Source organism: Prenolepis imparis, unplaced genomic scaffold (assembly GCF_030444845.1).
Source record: "Prenolepis imparis isolate NDT839.2.m4 unplaced genomic scaffold, iyPreImpa1.0 SCAF_9, whole genome shotgun sequence".
Classification (NCBI taxonomy): Eukaryota; Metazoa; Arthropoda; class Insecta; order Hymenoptera; family Formicidae; genus Prenolepis; species Prenolepis imparis.
This window is the reverse complement of record NW_028141167.1, coordinates 2,538,646-2,551,622: the sequence shown is the minus strand read 5'-3', so window position 1 is coordinate 2,551,622 and position 12,977 is coordinate 2,538,646. Positions and strand designations below refer to the sequence as shown.

At 31.7% G+C, this 12,977-nt stretch overlaps 1 protein-coding gene across 1 annotated transcript in view; it reads right to left on the bottom strand.

Moving 5' to 3' along the window:
* Positions 1 to 12,977, bottom strand: part of Mitf (transcription factor Mitf) — a 147,305-nt gene that overhangs the window by 29,704 nt on the left and 104,624 nt on the right. Inside the window, exon 7 of the mRNA XM_083045800.1 lies at positions 12,382 to 12,415. Within this exon, the coding sequence (XP_082901926.1) occupies positions 12,382 to 12,415 (34 nt within the window). The remainder of the gene's footprint in view (positions 1 to 12,381; positions 12,416 to 12,977) is intronic.

Below are 12,977 nucleotides of genomic sequence, written 5' to 3'. Positions count from 1 at the left end.
GTATAATCGATGAATTTTTGGCTCGTCTCAAAATATTAGAAATCGATACTTTTTTACCGCTGACCCTATGCGACGCATCCTTAATTTATGTATAGCAAATGAAAAAGTTTGTACGCTGGTGTCTGCATGGTACCAAAAGATTCTGTAATCAATGTACTAATCAAATGTATAATCGATGAATTTTTGGCTCGTCTTTAAATAATAGAAATCGATACTTTTTTAACGCTGACCCTATGCGACGCATCCTTAATTTATGTATAGCAAATGAAAAAGTTTGTACGCTGTTGTCTGCTTGGTACCAAAAGATTCTGTAATCAATGTACTATTTAAATGTACAATCGATGAATTTTTGGCTCGTCTTAATATATTAGAAATCGATACTTTTTTACCGCTGACCCTGTGCGACGCATCTTTAATTTATGTATAGCAAATGAAAAAGTTTGTACGCTGTTGTCTGCTTGGTACCAAAAGATTCTGTAATCAATGTACTAATCAAATGTATAATCGATGAATTTTTGGCTCGTCTTTAAATAATAGAAATCGATACTTTTTTACCGCTGACCCTATGCGACGCATCCTTAATTTATGTATAGCAAATGAAAAAGTTTGTACGCTGTTGTCTGCTTGGTACCAAAAGATTCTGTAATCAATGTACTATTTAAATGTACAATCGATGAATTTTTGGCTCGTCTTAAAATATTAGAAATCGATACTTTTATACCGCTGACCCTATGCGACGCATCCTTAATTTATGTATAGCAAATGAAAAAGTTTGTACGCTGTTGTCTGCTTGGTACGAAAAGATTCTGTAATCAATGTACTATTTAAATGTACAATCGATGAATTTTTGGCTCGTCTTAAAATAATAGAAATTGATACTTTTTTGACGCGGACCCTGTGCGACGCATCTTTATTTTATGTTTATCGTATTAAAAAATTTGTACGCTGGTGTCTGCATGGTACCAAAAGATTCTGTAATCAATGTACTAATCAAATGTATAATCGATGAATTTTTGGCTCGTCTTTAAATAATAGAAATCGATACTTTTTTACCGCTGACCCTATGCGACGCATAATTATTTTATGTTTATCGTATAAAAAAATTTGTACGCTGGTGTCTGCATGGTACCAAAAGATTCTGTAATCAATGTACTAATCAAATGTATAATCGATGAATTTTTGGCTCGTCTTAAAATATTAGAAATCGATACTTTTTTACCGCTGACCCTATGCGACGCATCTTTAATTTATGTATAGCAAATGAAAAAGTTTGTACGCTGTTGTCTGCTTGGTACCAAAAGATTCTGTAATCAATGTACTATTTAAATGTACAATCGATGAATTTTTGGCTCGTCTTAAAATATTAGAAATTAATACTTTTTTGACGCGGACCCTGTGCGACGCATCCTTATTTTATGTTTATCGTATAAAAAAATTTGTACGCTGGTGTCTGCATGGTACCAAAAGATTCTGTAATCAATGTACTAATCAAATGTATAATCGATGAATTTTTGGCTCGTCTTAAAATATTAGAAATCGATACTTTTTTACCGCTGACCCTATGCGACGCATCTTTAATTTATGTATAGCAAATGAAAAAGTTTGTACGCTGTTGTCTGCTTGGTACCAAAAGATTCTGTAATCAATGTACTATTTAAATGTACAATCGATGAATTTTTGGCTCGTCTTAAAATAATAGAAATTGATACTTTTTTGAAGCGGACCCTGTGCGACGCATCCTTATTTTATGTTTATCGTATTAAAAAATTTGTACGCTGTTGTCTGCTTGGTACCAAAAGATTCTGTAATCAATGTACTATTTAAATGTACAATCGATGAATTTTTGGCTCGTCTTAAAATAATAGAAATTGATACTTTTTTGACGCGGACCCTGTGCGACGCATCCTTATTTTATGTTTATCGTATTAAAAAATTTGTACGCTGGTGTCTGCATGGTACCAAAAGATTCTGTAATCAATGTACTAATCAAATGTATAATCGATGAATTTTTGGCTCGTCTTAAAATATTAGAAATCGATACTTTTTTACCGCTGACCCTCTGCGACGCATCTTTAATTTATGTATAGCAAATGAAAAAGTTTGTACGCTGTTGTCTGCTTGGTACCAAAAGATTCTGTAATCAATGTACTAATCAAATGTATAATCGATGAATTTTTGGCTCGTCTTTAAATAATAGAAATCGATACTTTTTTACCGCTGACCCTATGCGACGCATCCTTAATTTATGTATAGCAAATGAAAAAGTTTGTACGCTGTTGTCTGCTTGGTACGAAAAGATTCTGTAATCAATGTACTATTTAAATGTACAATCGATGAATTTTTGGCTCGTCTTAAAATAATAGAAATTGATACTTTTTTGACGCGGACCCTGTGCGACGCATCTTTATTTTATGTTTATCGTATTAAAAAATTTGTACGCTGGTGTCTGCATGGTACCAAAAGATTCTGTAATCAATGTACTAATCAAATGTATAATCGATGAATTTTTGGCTCGTCTTTAAATAATAGAAATCGATACTTTTTTACCGCTGACCCTATGCGACGCATCCTTATTTTATGTTTATCGTATAAAAAAATTTGTACGCTGGTGTCTGCATGGTACCAAAAGATTCTGTAATCAATGTACTAATCAAATGTATAATCGATGAATTTTTGGCTCGTCTTAAAATATTAGAAATCGATACTTTTTTACCGCTGACCCTATGCGACGCATCTTTAATTTATGTATAGCAAATGAAAAAGTTTGTACGCTGTTGTCTGCTTGGTACCAAAAGATTCTGTAATCAATGTACTATTTAAATGTACAATCGATGAATTTTTGGCTCGTCTTAAAATAATAGAAATTGATACTTTTTTGACGCGGACCCTGTGCGACGCATCCTTATTTTATGTTTATCGTATTAAAAAATTTGTACGCTGGTGTCTGCATGGTACCAAAAGATTCTGTAATCAATGTACTAATCAAATGTATAATCGATGAATTTTTGGCTCGTCTCAAAATATTAGAAATCGATACTTTTTTACCGCTGACCCTATGCGACGCATCCTTAATTTATGTATAGCAAATGAAAAAGTTTGTACGCTGGTGTCTGCATGGTACCAAAAGATTCTGTAATCAATGTACTAATCAAATGTATAATCGATGAATTTTTGGCTCGTCTTTAAATAATAGAAATCGATACTTTTTTACCGCTGACCCTATGCGACGCATCCTTAATTTATGTATAGCAAATGAAAAAGTTTGTACGCTGTTGTCTGCTTGGTACCAAAAGATTCTGTAATCAATTTACTATTTAAATGTACAATCGATGAATTTTTGGCTCGTCTTAATATATTAGAAATCGATACTTTTTTACCGCTGACCCTGTGCGACGCATCCTTAATTTATGTATAGCAAATGAAAAAGTTTGTACGCTGTTGTCTGCTTGGTACGAAAAGATTCTGTAATCAATGTACTATTTAAATGTACAATCGATGAATTTTTGGCTCGTCTTAAAATAATAGAAATTGATACTTTTTTGACGCGGACCCTGTGCGACGCATCTTTATTTTATGTTTATCGTATTAAAAAATTTGTACGCTGGTGTCTGCATGGTACCAAAAGATTCTGTAATCAATGTACTAATCAAATGTATAATCGATGAATTTTTGGCTCGTCTTTAAATAATAGAAATCGATACTTTTTTACCGCTGACCCTATGCGACGCATCCTTATTTTATGTTTATCGTATAAAAAAATTTGTACGCTGGTGTCTGCATGGTACCAAAAGATTCTGTAATCAATGTACTAATCAAATGTATAATCGATGAATTTTTGGCTCGTCTTAAAATATTAGAAATCGATACTTTTTTACCGCTGACCCTATGCGACGCATCTTTAATTTATGTATAGCAAATGAAAAAGTTTGTACGCTGTTGTCTGCTTGGTACCAAAAGATTCTGTAATCAATGTACTATTTAAATGTACAATCGATGAATTTTTGGCTCGTCTTAAAATAATAGAAATTGATACTTTTTTGACGCGGACCCTGTGCGACGCATCCTTATTTTATGTTTATCGTATTAAAAAATTTGTACGCTGGTGTCTGCATGGTACCAAAAGATTCTGTAATCAATGTACTAATCAAATGTATAATCGATGAATTTTTGGCTCGTCTCAAAATATTAGAAATCGATACTTTTTTACCGCTGACCCTATGCGACGCATCCTTAATTTATGTATAGCAAATGAAAAAGTTTGTACGCTGGTGTCTGCATGGTACCAAAAGATTCTGTAATCAATGTACTAATCAAATGTATAATCGATGAATTTTTGGCTCGTCTTTAAATAATAGAAATCGATACTTTTTTACCGCTGACCCTATGCGACGCATCCTTAATTTATGTATAGCAAATGAAAAAGTTTGTACGCTGTTGTCTGCTTGGTACCAAAAGATTCTGTAATCAATGTACTATTTAAATGTACAATCGATGAATTTTTGGCTCGTCTTAATATATTAGAAATCGATACTTTTTTACCGCTGACCCTGTGCGACACATCCTTAATTTATGTATAGCAAATGAAAAAGTTTGTACGCTGTTGTCTGCTTGGTACCAAAAGATTCTGTAATCAATGTACTATTTAAATGTACAATCGATGAATTTTTGGCTCGTCTTAATATATTAGAAATCGATACTTTTTTACCGCTGACCCTATGCGACGCATCCTTAATTTATGTATAGCAAATGAAAAAGTTTGTACGCTGTTGTCTGCTTGGTACCAAAAGATTCTGTAATCAATTTACTATTTAAATGTACAATCGATGAATTTTTGGCTCGTCTTAATATATTAGAAATCGATACTTTTTTACCGCTGACCCTGTGCGACGCATCCTTAATTTATGTATAGCAAATGAAAAAGTTTGTACGCTGTTGTCTGCTTGGTACCAAAAGATTCTGTAATCAATGTACTATTTAAATGTACAATCGATGAATTTTTGGCTCGTCTTAAAATATTAGAAATCGATACTTTTATACCGCTGACCCTATGCGACGCATCCTTAATTTATGTATAGCAAATGAAAAAGTTTGTACGCTGTTGTCTGCTTGGTACGAAAAGATTCTGTAATCAATGTACTATTTAAATGTACAATCGATGAATTTTTGGCTCGTCTTAAAATAATAGAAATTGATACTTTTTTGACGCGGACCCTGTGCGACGCATCCTTATTTTATGTTTATCGTATTAAAAAATTTGTACGCTGGTGTCTGCATGGTACCAAAAGATTCTGTAATCAATGAACTAATCAAATGTATAATCGATGAAATTTTGGCTCGTCTCAAAATATTAGAAATCGATACTTTTTTACCGCTGACCCTATGCGACGCATCCTTAATTTATGTATAGCAAATGAAAAAGTTTGTACGCTGGTGTCTGCATGGTACCAAAAGATTCTGTAATCAATGTACTAATCAAATGTATAATCGATGAATTTTTGGCTCGTCTTTAAATAATAGAAATCGATACTTTTTTACCGCTGACCCTATGCGATGCATCCTTAATTTATGTATAGCAAATGAAAAAGTTTGTACGCTGTTGTCTGCTTGGTACCAAAAGATTCTGTAATCAATGTACTATTTAAATGTACAATCGATGAATTTTTGGCTCGTCTTAATATATTAGAAATCGATACTTTTTTACCGCTGACCCTGTGCGACACATCCTTAATTTATGTATAGCAAATGAAAAAGTTTGTACGCTGTTGTCTGCTTGGTACCAAAAGATTCTGTAATCAATGTACTATTTAAATGTACAATCGATGAATTTTTGGCTCGTCTTAAAATATTAGAAATTAATACTTTTTTGACGCGGACCCTGTGCGACGCATCCTTATTTTATGTTTATCGTATAAAAAAATTTGTACGCTGGTGTCTGCATGGTACCAAAAGATTCTGTAATCAATGTACTAATCAAATGTATAATCGATGAATTTTTGGCTCGTCTTAAAATATTAGAAATCGATACTTTTTTACCGCTGACCCTATGCGACGCATCTTTAATTTATGTATAGCAAATGAAAAAGTTTGTACGCTGTTGTCTGCTTGGTACCAAAAGATTCTGTAATCAATGTACTATTTAAATGTACAATCGATGAATTTTTGGCTCGTCTTAAAATAATAGAAATTGATACTTTTTTGACGCGGACCCTGTGCGACGCATCCTTATTTTATGTTTATCGTATTAAAAAATTTGTACGCTGGTGTCTGCATGGTACCAAAAGATTCTGTAATCAATGTACTAATCAAATGTATAATCGATGAATTTTTGGCTCGTCTCAAAATATTAGAAATCGATACATTTTTACCGCTGACCCTATGCGACGCATCCTTAATTTATGTATAGCAAATGAAAAAGTTTGTACGCTGTTGTCTGCTTGGTACCAAAAGATTCTGTAATCAATGTACTAATCAAATGTATAATCGATGAATTTTTGGCTCGTCTCAAAATATTAGAAATCGATACTTTTTTACCGCTGACCCTATGCGACGCATCCTTAATTTATGTATAGCAAATGAAAAAGTTTGTACGCTGTTGTCTGCTTGGTACCAAAAGATTCTGTAATCAATTTACTATTTAAATGTACAATCGATGAATTTTTGGCTCGTCTTAATATATTAGAAATCGATACTTTTTTACCGCTGACCCTGTGCGACGCATCCTTAATTTATGTATAGCAAATGAAAAAGTTTGTACGCTGTTGTCTGCTTGGTACCAAAAGATTCTGTAATCAATGTACTATTTAAATGTACAATCGATGAATTTTTGGCTCGTCTTAAAATATTAGAAATCGATACTTTTATACCGCTGACCCTATGCGACGCATCCTTAATTTATGTATAGCAAATGAAAAAGTTTGTACGCTGTTGTCTGCTTGGTACGAAAAGATTCTGTAATCAATGTACTATTTAAATGTACAATCGATGAATTTTTGGCTCGTCTTAAAATAATAGAAATTGATACTTTTTTGACGCGGACCCTGTGCGACGCATCTTTATTTTATGTTTATCGTATTAAAAAATTTGTACGCTGGTGTCTGCATGGTACCAAAAGATTCTGTAATCAATGTACTAATCAAATGTATAATCGATGAATTTTTGGCTCGTCTTTAAATAATAGAAATCGATACTTTTTTACCGCTGACCCTATGCGACGCATCCTTAATTTATGTATAGCAAATGAAAAAGTTTGTACGCTGTTGTCTGCTTGGTACCAAAAGATTCTGTAATCAATGTACTATTTAAATGTACAATCGATGAATTTTTGGCTCGTCTTAATATATTAGAAATCGATACTTTTTTACCGCTGACCCTGTGCGACGCATCCTTAATTTATGTATAGCAAATGAAAAAGTTTGTACGCTGTTGTCTGCTAGGTACCAAAAGATTCTGTAATCAATGTACTATTTAAATGTACAATCGATGAATTTTTGGCTCGTCTTAAAATATTAGAAATTAATACTTTTTTGACGCGGACCCTGTGCGACGCATTTTTATTTTATGTTTATCGTATTAAAAAATTTGTACGCTGGTGTCTGCATGGTACCAAAAGATTCTGTAATCAATGTACTAATCAAATGTATAATCGATGAATTTTTGGCTCGTCTTAAAATATTAGAAATCGATACTTTTTTACCGCTGACCCTATGCGACGCATCTTTAATTTATGTATAGCAAATGAAAAAGTTTGTACGCTGTTGTCTGCTTGGTACCAAAAGATTCTGTAATCAATGTACTATTTAAATGTACAATCGATGAATTTTTGGCTCGTCTTTAAATAATAGAAATCGATACTATTTTACCGCTGACCCTATGCGACGCATCCTTAATTTATGTATAGCAAATGAAAAAGTTTGTACGCTGTTGTCTGCTTGGTACCAAAAGATTCTGTAATCAATGTACTATTAAAATGTATAATCGATGAATTTTTGGCTCGTCTTAAAATATTGGAAATCGATACTTTTTACCGCTGACCCTATGCGACGCAACATTATTTTAAGTATATCAAGTTAAAAAATTTGTACGCTGGTGTCTGTTTGGTACCAAAAGATTCCGTAGTCGATGTACTATTAAAATGTATAATCGATGAATTTTTGGCTCGTCTTAAAATATTAAAAATCGATACTTTTTTGACGCGGACCCTGTGCGACGCAACATTATTTTATGTTTATCGTATTAAAAAATTTGTACGCTGGTGTCTGTTTGGTACCAAAAGATTCTGTAATCAATGTACTATTAAAATGTATAATCGATGAATTTTTGGCTCGTCTTAAAATATTGGAAATCGATACTTTTTACCGCTGACCCTGTGCGACGCATTCTTATTTTATGTTTATCGTATTAAAAAATTTGTACGCTGTTGTCTGCTTGGTACCAAAAGATTCTGTAATCAATGTACTATTAAAATGTATAATCGATGAATTTTTGGCTCGTCTTAAAATATTAGAAATTGATACTTTTTTGACGCGGACCCTGTGCAACGCATCCTTATTTTATGTATAGCAAATGAAAAAGTTTGTACGCTGGTGTCTGTTTGGTACCAAATGATTCTGTACTCAATGTACTATTAAAATGTATAATCGATGAATTTTTGGCTCGTCTTAAAATATTAGAAATTGATACTTTTTTACCGCTGACCCTATGCGACGCATCCTTATTTTATGTTTATCGTATTAAAAAATTTGTACGCTGTTGTCTGCTTGGTACCAAAAGATTCTGTAATCAATGTACTATTAAAATGTATAATCGATGAATTTTTGGCTCGTCTTAAAATATTGGAAATCGATACTTTTTTGACGCGGACCCTGTGCGACGCATCCTTATTTTATGTTTATCGTATTAAAAAATTTGTACGCTGTTGTCTGCTCGGTACCAAAAGATTCTGTAATCAATGTACTATTAAAATGTATAATCGATGAATTTTTGGCTCGTCTTTAAATATTAGAAATCGATACTTTTTTACCGCTGATCCCATGCGACGCATCCTCAATTAATGTATAGCAAATGAAAAAATTTGTACGCTGTTGTCTGCTTGGTACCAAAAGATTCTGTAATCAATGTACTATTAAAATGTATAATCGATGAATTTTTGGCTCGTCTTAAAATATTGGAAATCGATACTTTTTTGACGCGGACCCTGTGCGACGCATCCTTATTTTATGTTTATCGTATTAAAAAATTTGTACGCTGTTGTCTGCTTGGTACCAAAAGATTCTGTAATCAATGTACTATTAAAATGTATAATCGATGAATTTTTGGCTCGTCTCAAAATATTGGAAATCGATACTTTTTACCGCTGACACTATGCGACGCAACCTTATTTTAAGTATATCAAGTTAAAAAATTTGTACGCTGGTGTCTGTTTGGTACCAAAAGATTCTGTAATCAATGTACTATTAAAATGTATAATCGATGAATTTTTGGCTCGTCTTTAAATATTAGAAATCGATACTTTTTTACCGCTGATCCCATGCGACGCAATCTTATTTTATGTATATCAAGTTAAAAAATTTGTACGCTGTTGTCTGTTTGGTACCAAATGATTCTGTAATCAATGTACTATTAAAATGTATAATCGATGAATTTTTGCTCGTCTTAAAATATTGGAAATCGATACTTTTTTACCGCTGATCCCATGCGACGCAATCTTATTTTATGTATATCAAGTTAAAAAATTTGTACGCTGTTGTCTGTTTGGTACCAAATGATTCTGTAATCAATGTACTATTAAAATGAATAATCGATGAATTTTTGCTCGTCTTAAAATATTGGAAATCGATACTTTTTACCGCTGACCCTATGCGACGCAACCTTATTTTATGTTTGTCGTATTAAAAAATTTGTACGCTGGTGTCTGCATGGTACGAAAAGATTCTGTAATCAATGTACTATTAAAATGTATAATCGATGAATTTTTGGCTCGTCTTAAAATATTGGAAATCGATACTTTTTACCGCTGACCCTATGCGACGCAACATTATTTTATGTATATCAAGTTAAAAAATTTGTACGCTGGTGTCTGTTTGGTACCAAATGATTCTGTAATCAATGTACTATTAAAATGTATAATCGATGAATTTTTGGCTCGTCTTAAAATATTGGAAATCGATACTTTTTACCGCTTACCCTGTGCGACGCATACTTATTTTATGTTTATCGTATTAAAAAATTTGTACGCTGGTGTCTGCATGGTACCAAAAGATTCTGTAATCAATGTACTATTAAAATGTATACTCGATGAATTTTTGGCTCGTCTTAAAATATTAGAAATCGATACTTTTTTGACGCGGACCCTGTGCGACGCATACTTATTTTATGTTTATCGTATTAAAAATTTGTACGCTGGTGTCTGTTTGGTACCAAATGATTCTGTAATCAATGTACTATTAAAATGTATAATCGATGAATTTTTGGCTCGTCTTTAAATATTAGAAAATGATACTTTTTTACCGCTGACCCCATGCGAAAGTAGCTAATTTCTATGAAAAAATATTAATATATACTTTCGTCTATAAAATCATATCTCGACGTTATGATTATCTCTATTCACAAAAGATTCTTATAGATAATTCTATTTTGTTCGCACTTCTGTTTTAGATTTAAATACTGAATTTTTATGTATTGCATAATTAATTAATATATATTTTTCTATGCCTTGATTGCAATACATGCCTGAGAATATGTCAATTAATTATGCAATGCATAAATATTTATTATTTATATCTTTAACAGAGAATTAAAAAAAATAGAATTTTCTACAAGAATCTTTCGATCAAAATATCTGCATTTCTATTAGATTCGTTCGTCTGTACATACACACACATCCATCGCGCTGCACGTTTCGCGCGAAACTGACCGCAAGACTCTGTGCAGCGGTATCGCCAAACACAGCCTATACATCTACCACGCTGCGCGCCTCGCGCGAGACTGACGATCAGTCTCGCAATCACAATATCTCGAGAATCAGTCTCGCGCGAGATGCGCAGCGTGGAGGATGTGTAGGGTGTCGGGTGCGCTTGGCGATACCGCTGCTCAGAGTCTTGCGGTCAGTCTCGCGCGAGACTGCAGTGTGTTGGATGTGTGTGTACAGACGCATGAATCTGATAGAAGCATAGATATTTTGTTCGAAAGATTCTTGTATATAATTCTATTTTTTTGGTTTTCTGTTAAAGATTTAAGTAATGAATATTTATGCATTGCATAATTAATTCACATATTTTTATGCATGCATTGCAATCAATACATAAAGAAGTATATATTAATTAATTATGCAATGCATAAAAATTCAGTATTTAAATCTAAAACAAGTGCGAACAAAAAAAATAGAATTTTCTGTAAGACTGTTTTGATAATCGAGATAATCACAACGTCGAGACTAATTACGATTTTATGGACGAGAAGATTTATTAATATTTTTTTATAGAAATTAGCTACTTTAAACTCGGTTATTATTTTTGACAGTTATCAGCTGATTTCTGTCAAAAAGTATTAATCGAGGATAAAGTATTATCAACATTACTACTTTAATTTTTATAACGTATTATTACTCTGAAATTTAATTAGCAAATGAATGCTTTAGTAATATTTTTTGACAGAAATCAGCTGATTTAAGCGCCAATTTGTTAATTAAGTTTTTAAATAATATATTTTAAAAATTAAAATAATAATTTGTTTAAAATAATATGTTATGGTATTTTAAACTCGATTAATATTTTTTGACAGTTATCAGTTGATTCTGTCAAAAAAATATTATTATTTTAATAATTATTTTTAAAAATATGAAATCAAAGAATGGCGCGCGCGTAGCGCGCGCTTGTGTTATTCTAGTAGTTTTAAATAATATATTATAATACTTTAAACTCGGTTAATATTTTTTGACAGAAATCAGCTGATAACTATCAAAAATATTAATCGCGGATAAAATATTATAACATTATTTAAAACATATTATTTTATTTAATTTTATTTTGAACAAACTGTTAAACTACTAATCCTCGCGATGACAGCCTCTCGATGCTACGAATATAACGCACAATGCAAATCAAAATAGTCAATCAGCATCGCAGAAAAGATGCAACAATACTTGCGAGTATCGACTTAACATGCCTTTTTTAAAAAAGGATGTTATAATATTTTTAATTCGATTAATATTTTTGACAATTATCAGTCGATTTTTGTCAAAAAATATCAATTGCGGATAAGATATTATAACATATTATTTAAAATATATTATTATTTTAATATTTTCATATATTTACACCTTCATTACCGCTATAGCTATAAAATTGTTATAAAATAAACAATTTCTCACTCACCGATACGTACAATAGCGGAGTTGTAGTACACAGCACACCTTGACCTGAAAACAAAATAATCTTATTATTTTACATTATAACACATATATAAATATAAATATATGTAAGCTAGAATATTTAATTAGCAAATTTTCGTTTTATTAATATTTTTTGACAGAAATCAGCTGATTAAAGCGTTAATTTGCTAATTATATAATTTTTAAAATAATAATATGTTATAATACTTTAAACTCGATTAATATTTTTGACAATTATCAGCTGATTTCTGTCAAAAAATATTAATCGAGAATAAAATATTATAACATATTATTTACGACATATTACTATTTTAATTTTTTAACGTATTATTATTTTAAAATTTAATTAGCAAATTAACGCTTAAATCAACTAATTTCTGTGAAAAAATATTAATCGAGTTTAAACAAACTTTAGATTATTTTTTTAAAGATATCATTTTTTAACATAAAACTGAAGAATGGTGCGCGCGTAGCGCGCGCTTGTGTTGTTCTATTAGTAATATTACAAAAAAGATAAAAAAATTACTTCAACGAATATGATTTCAATTCCCGTAATAAGGCGATTTTATCTTCGTGTTTATACAATTCC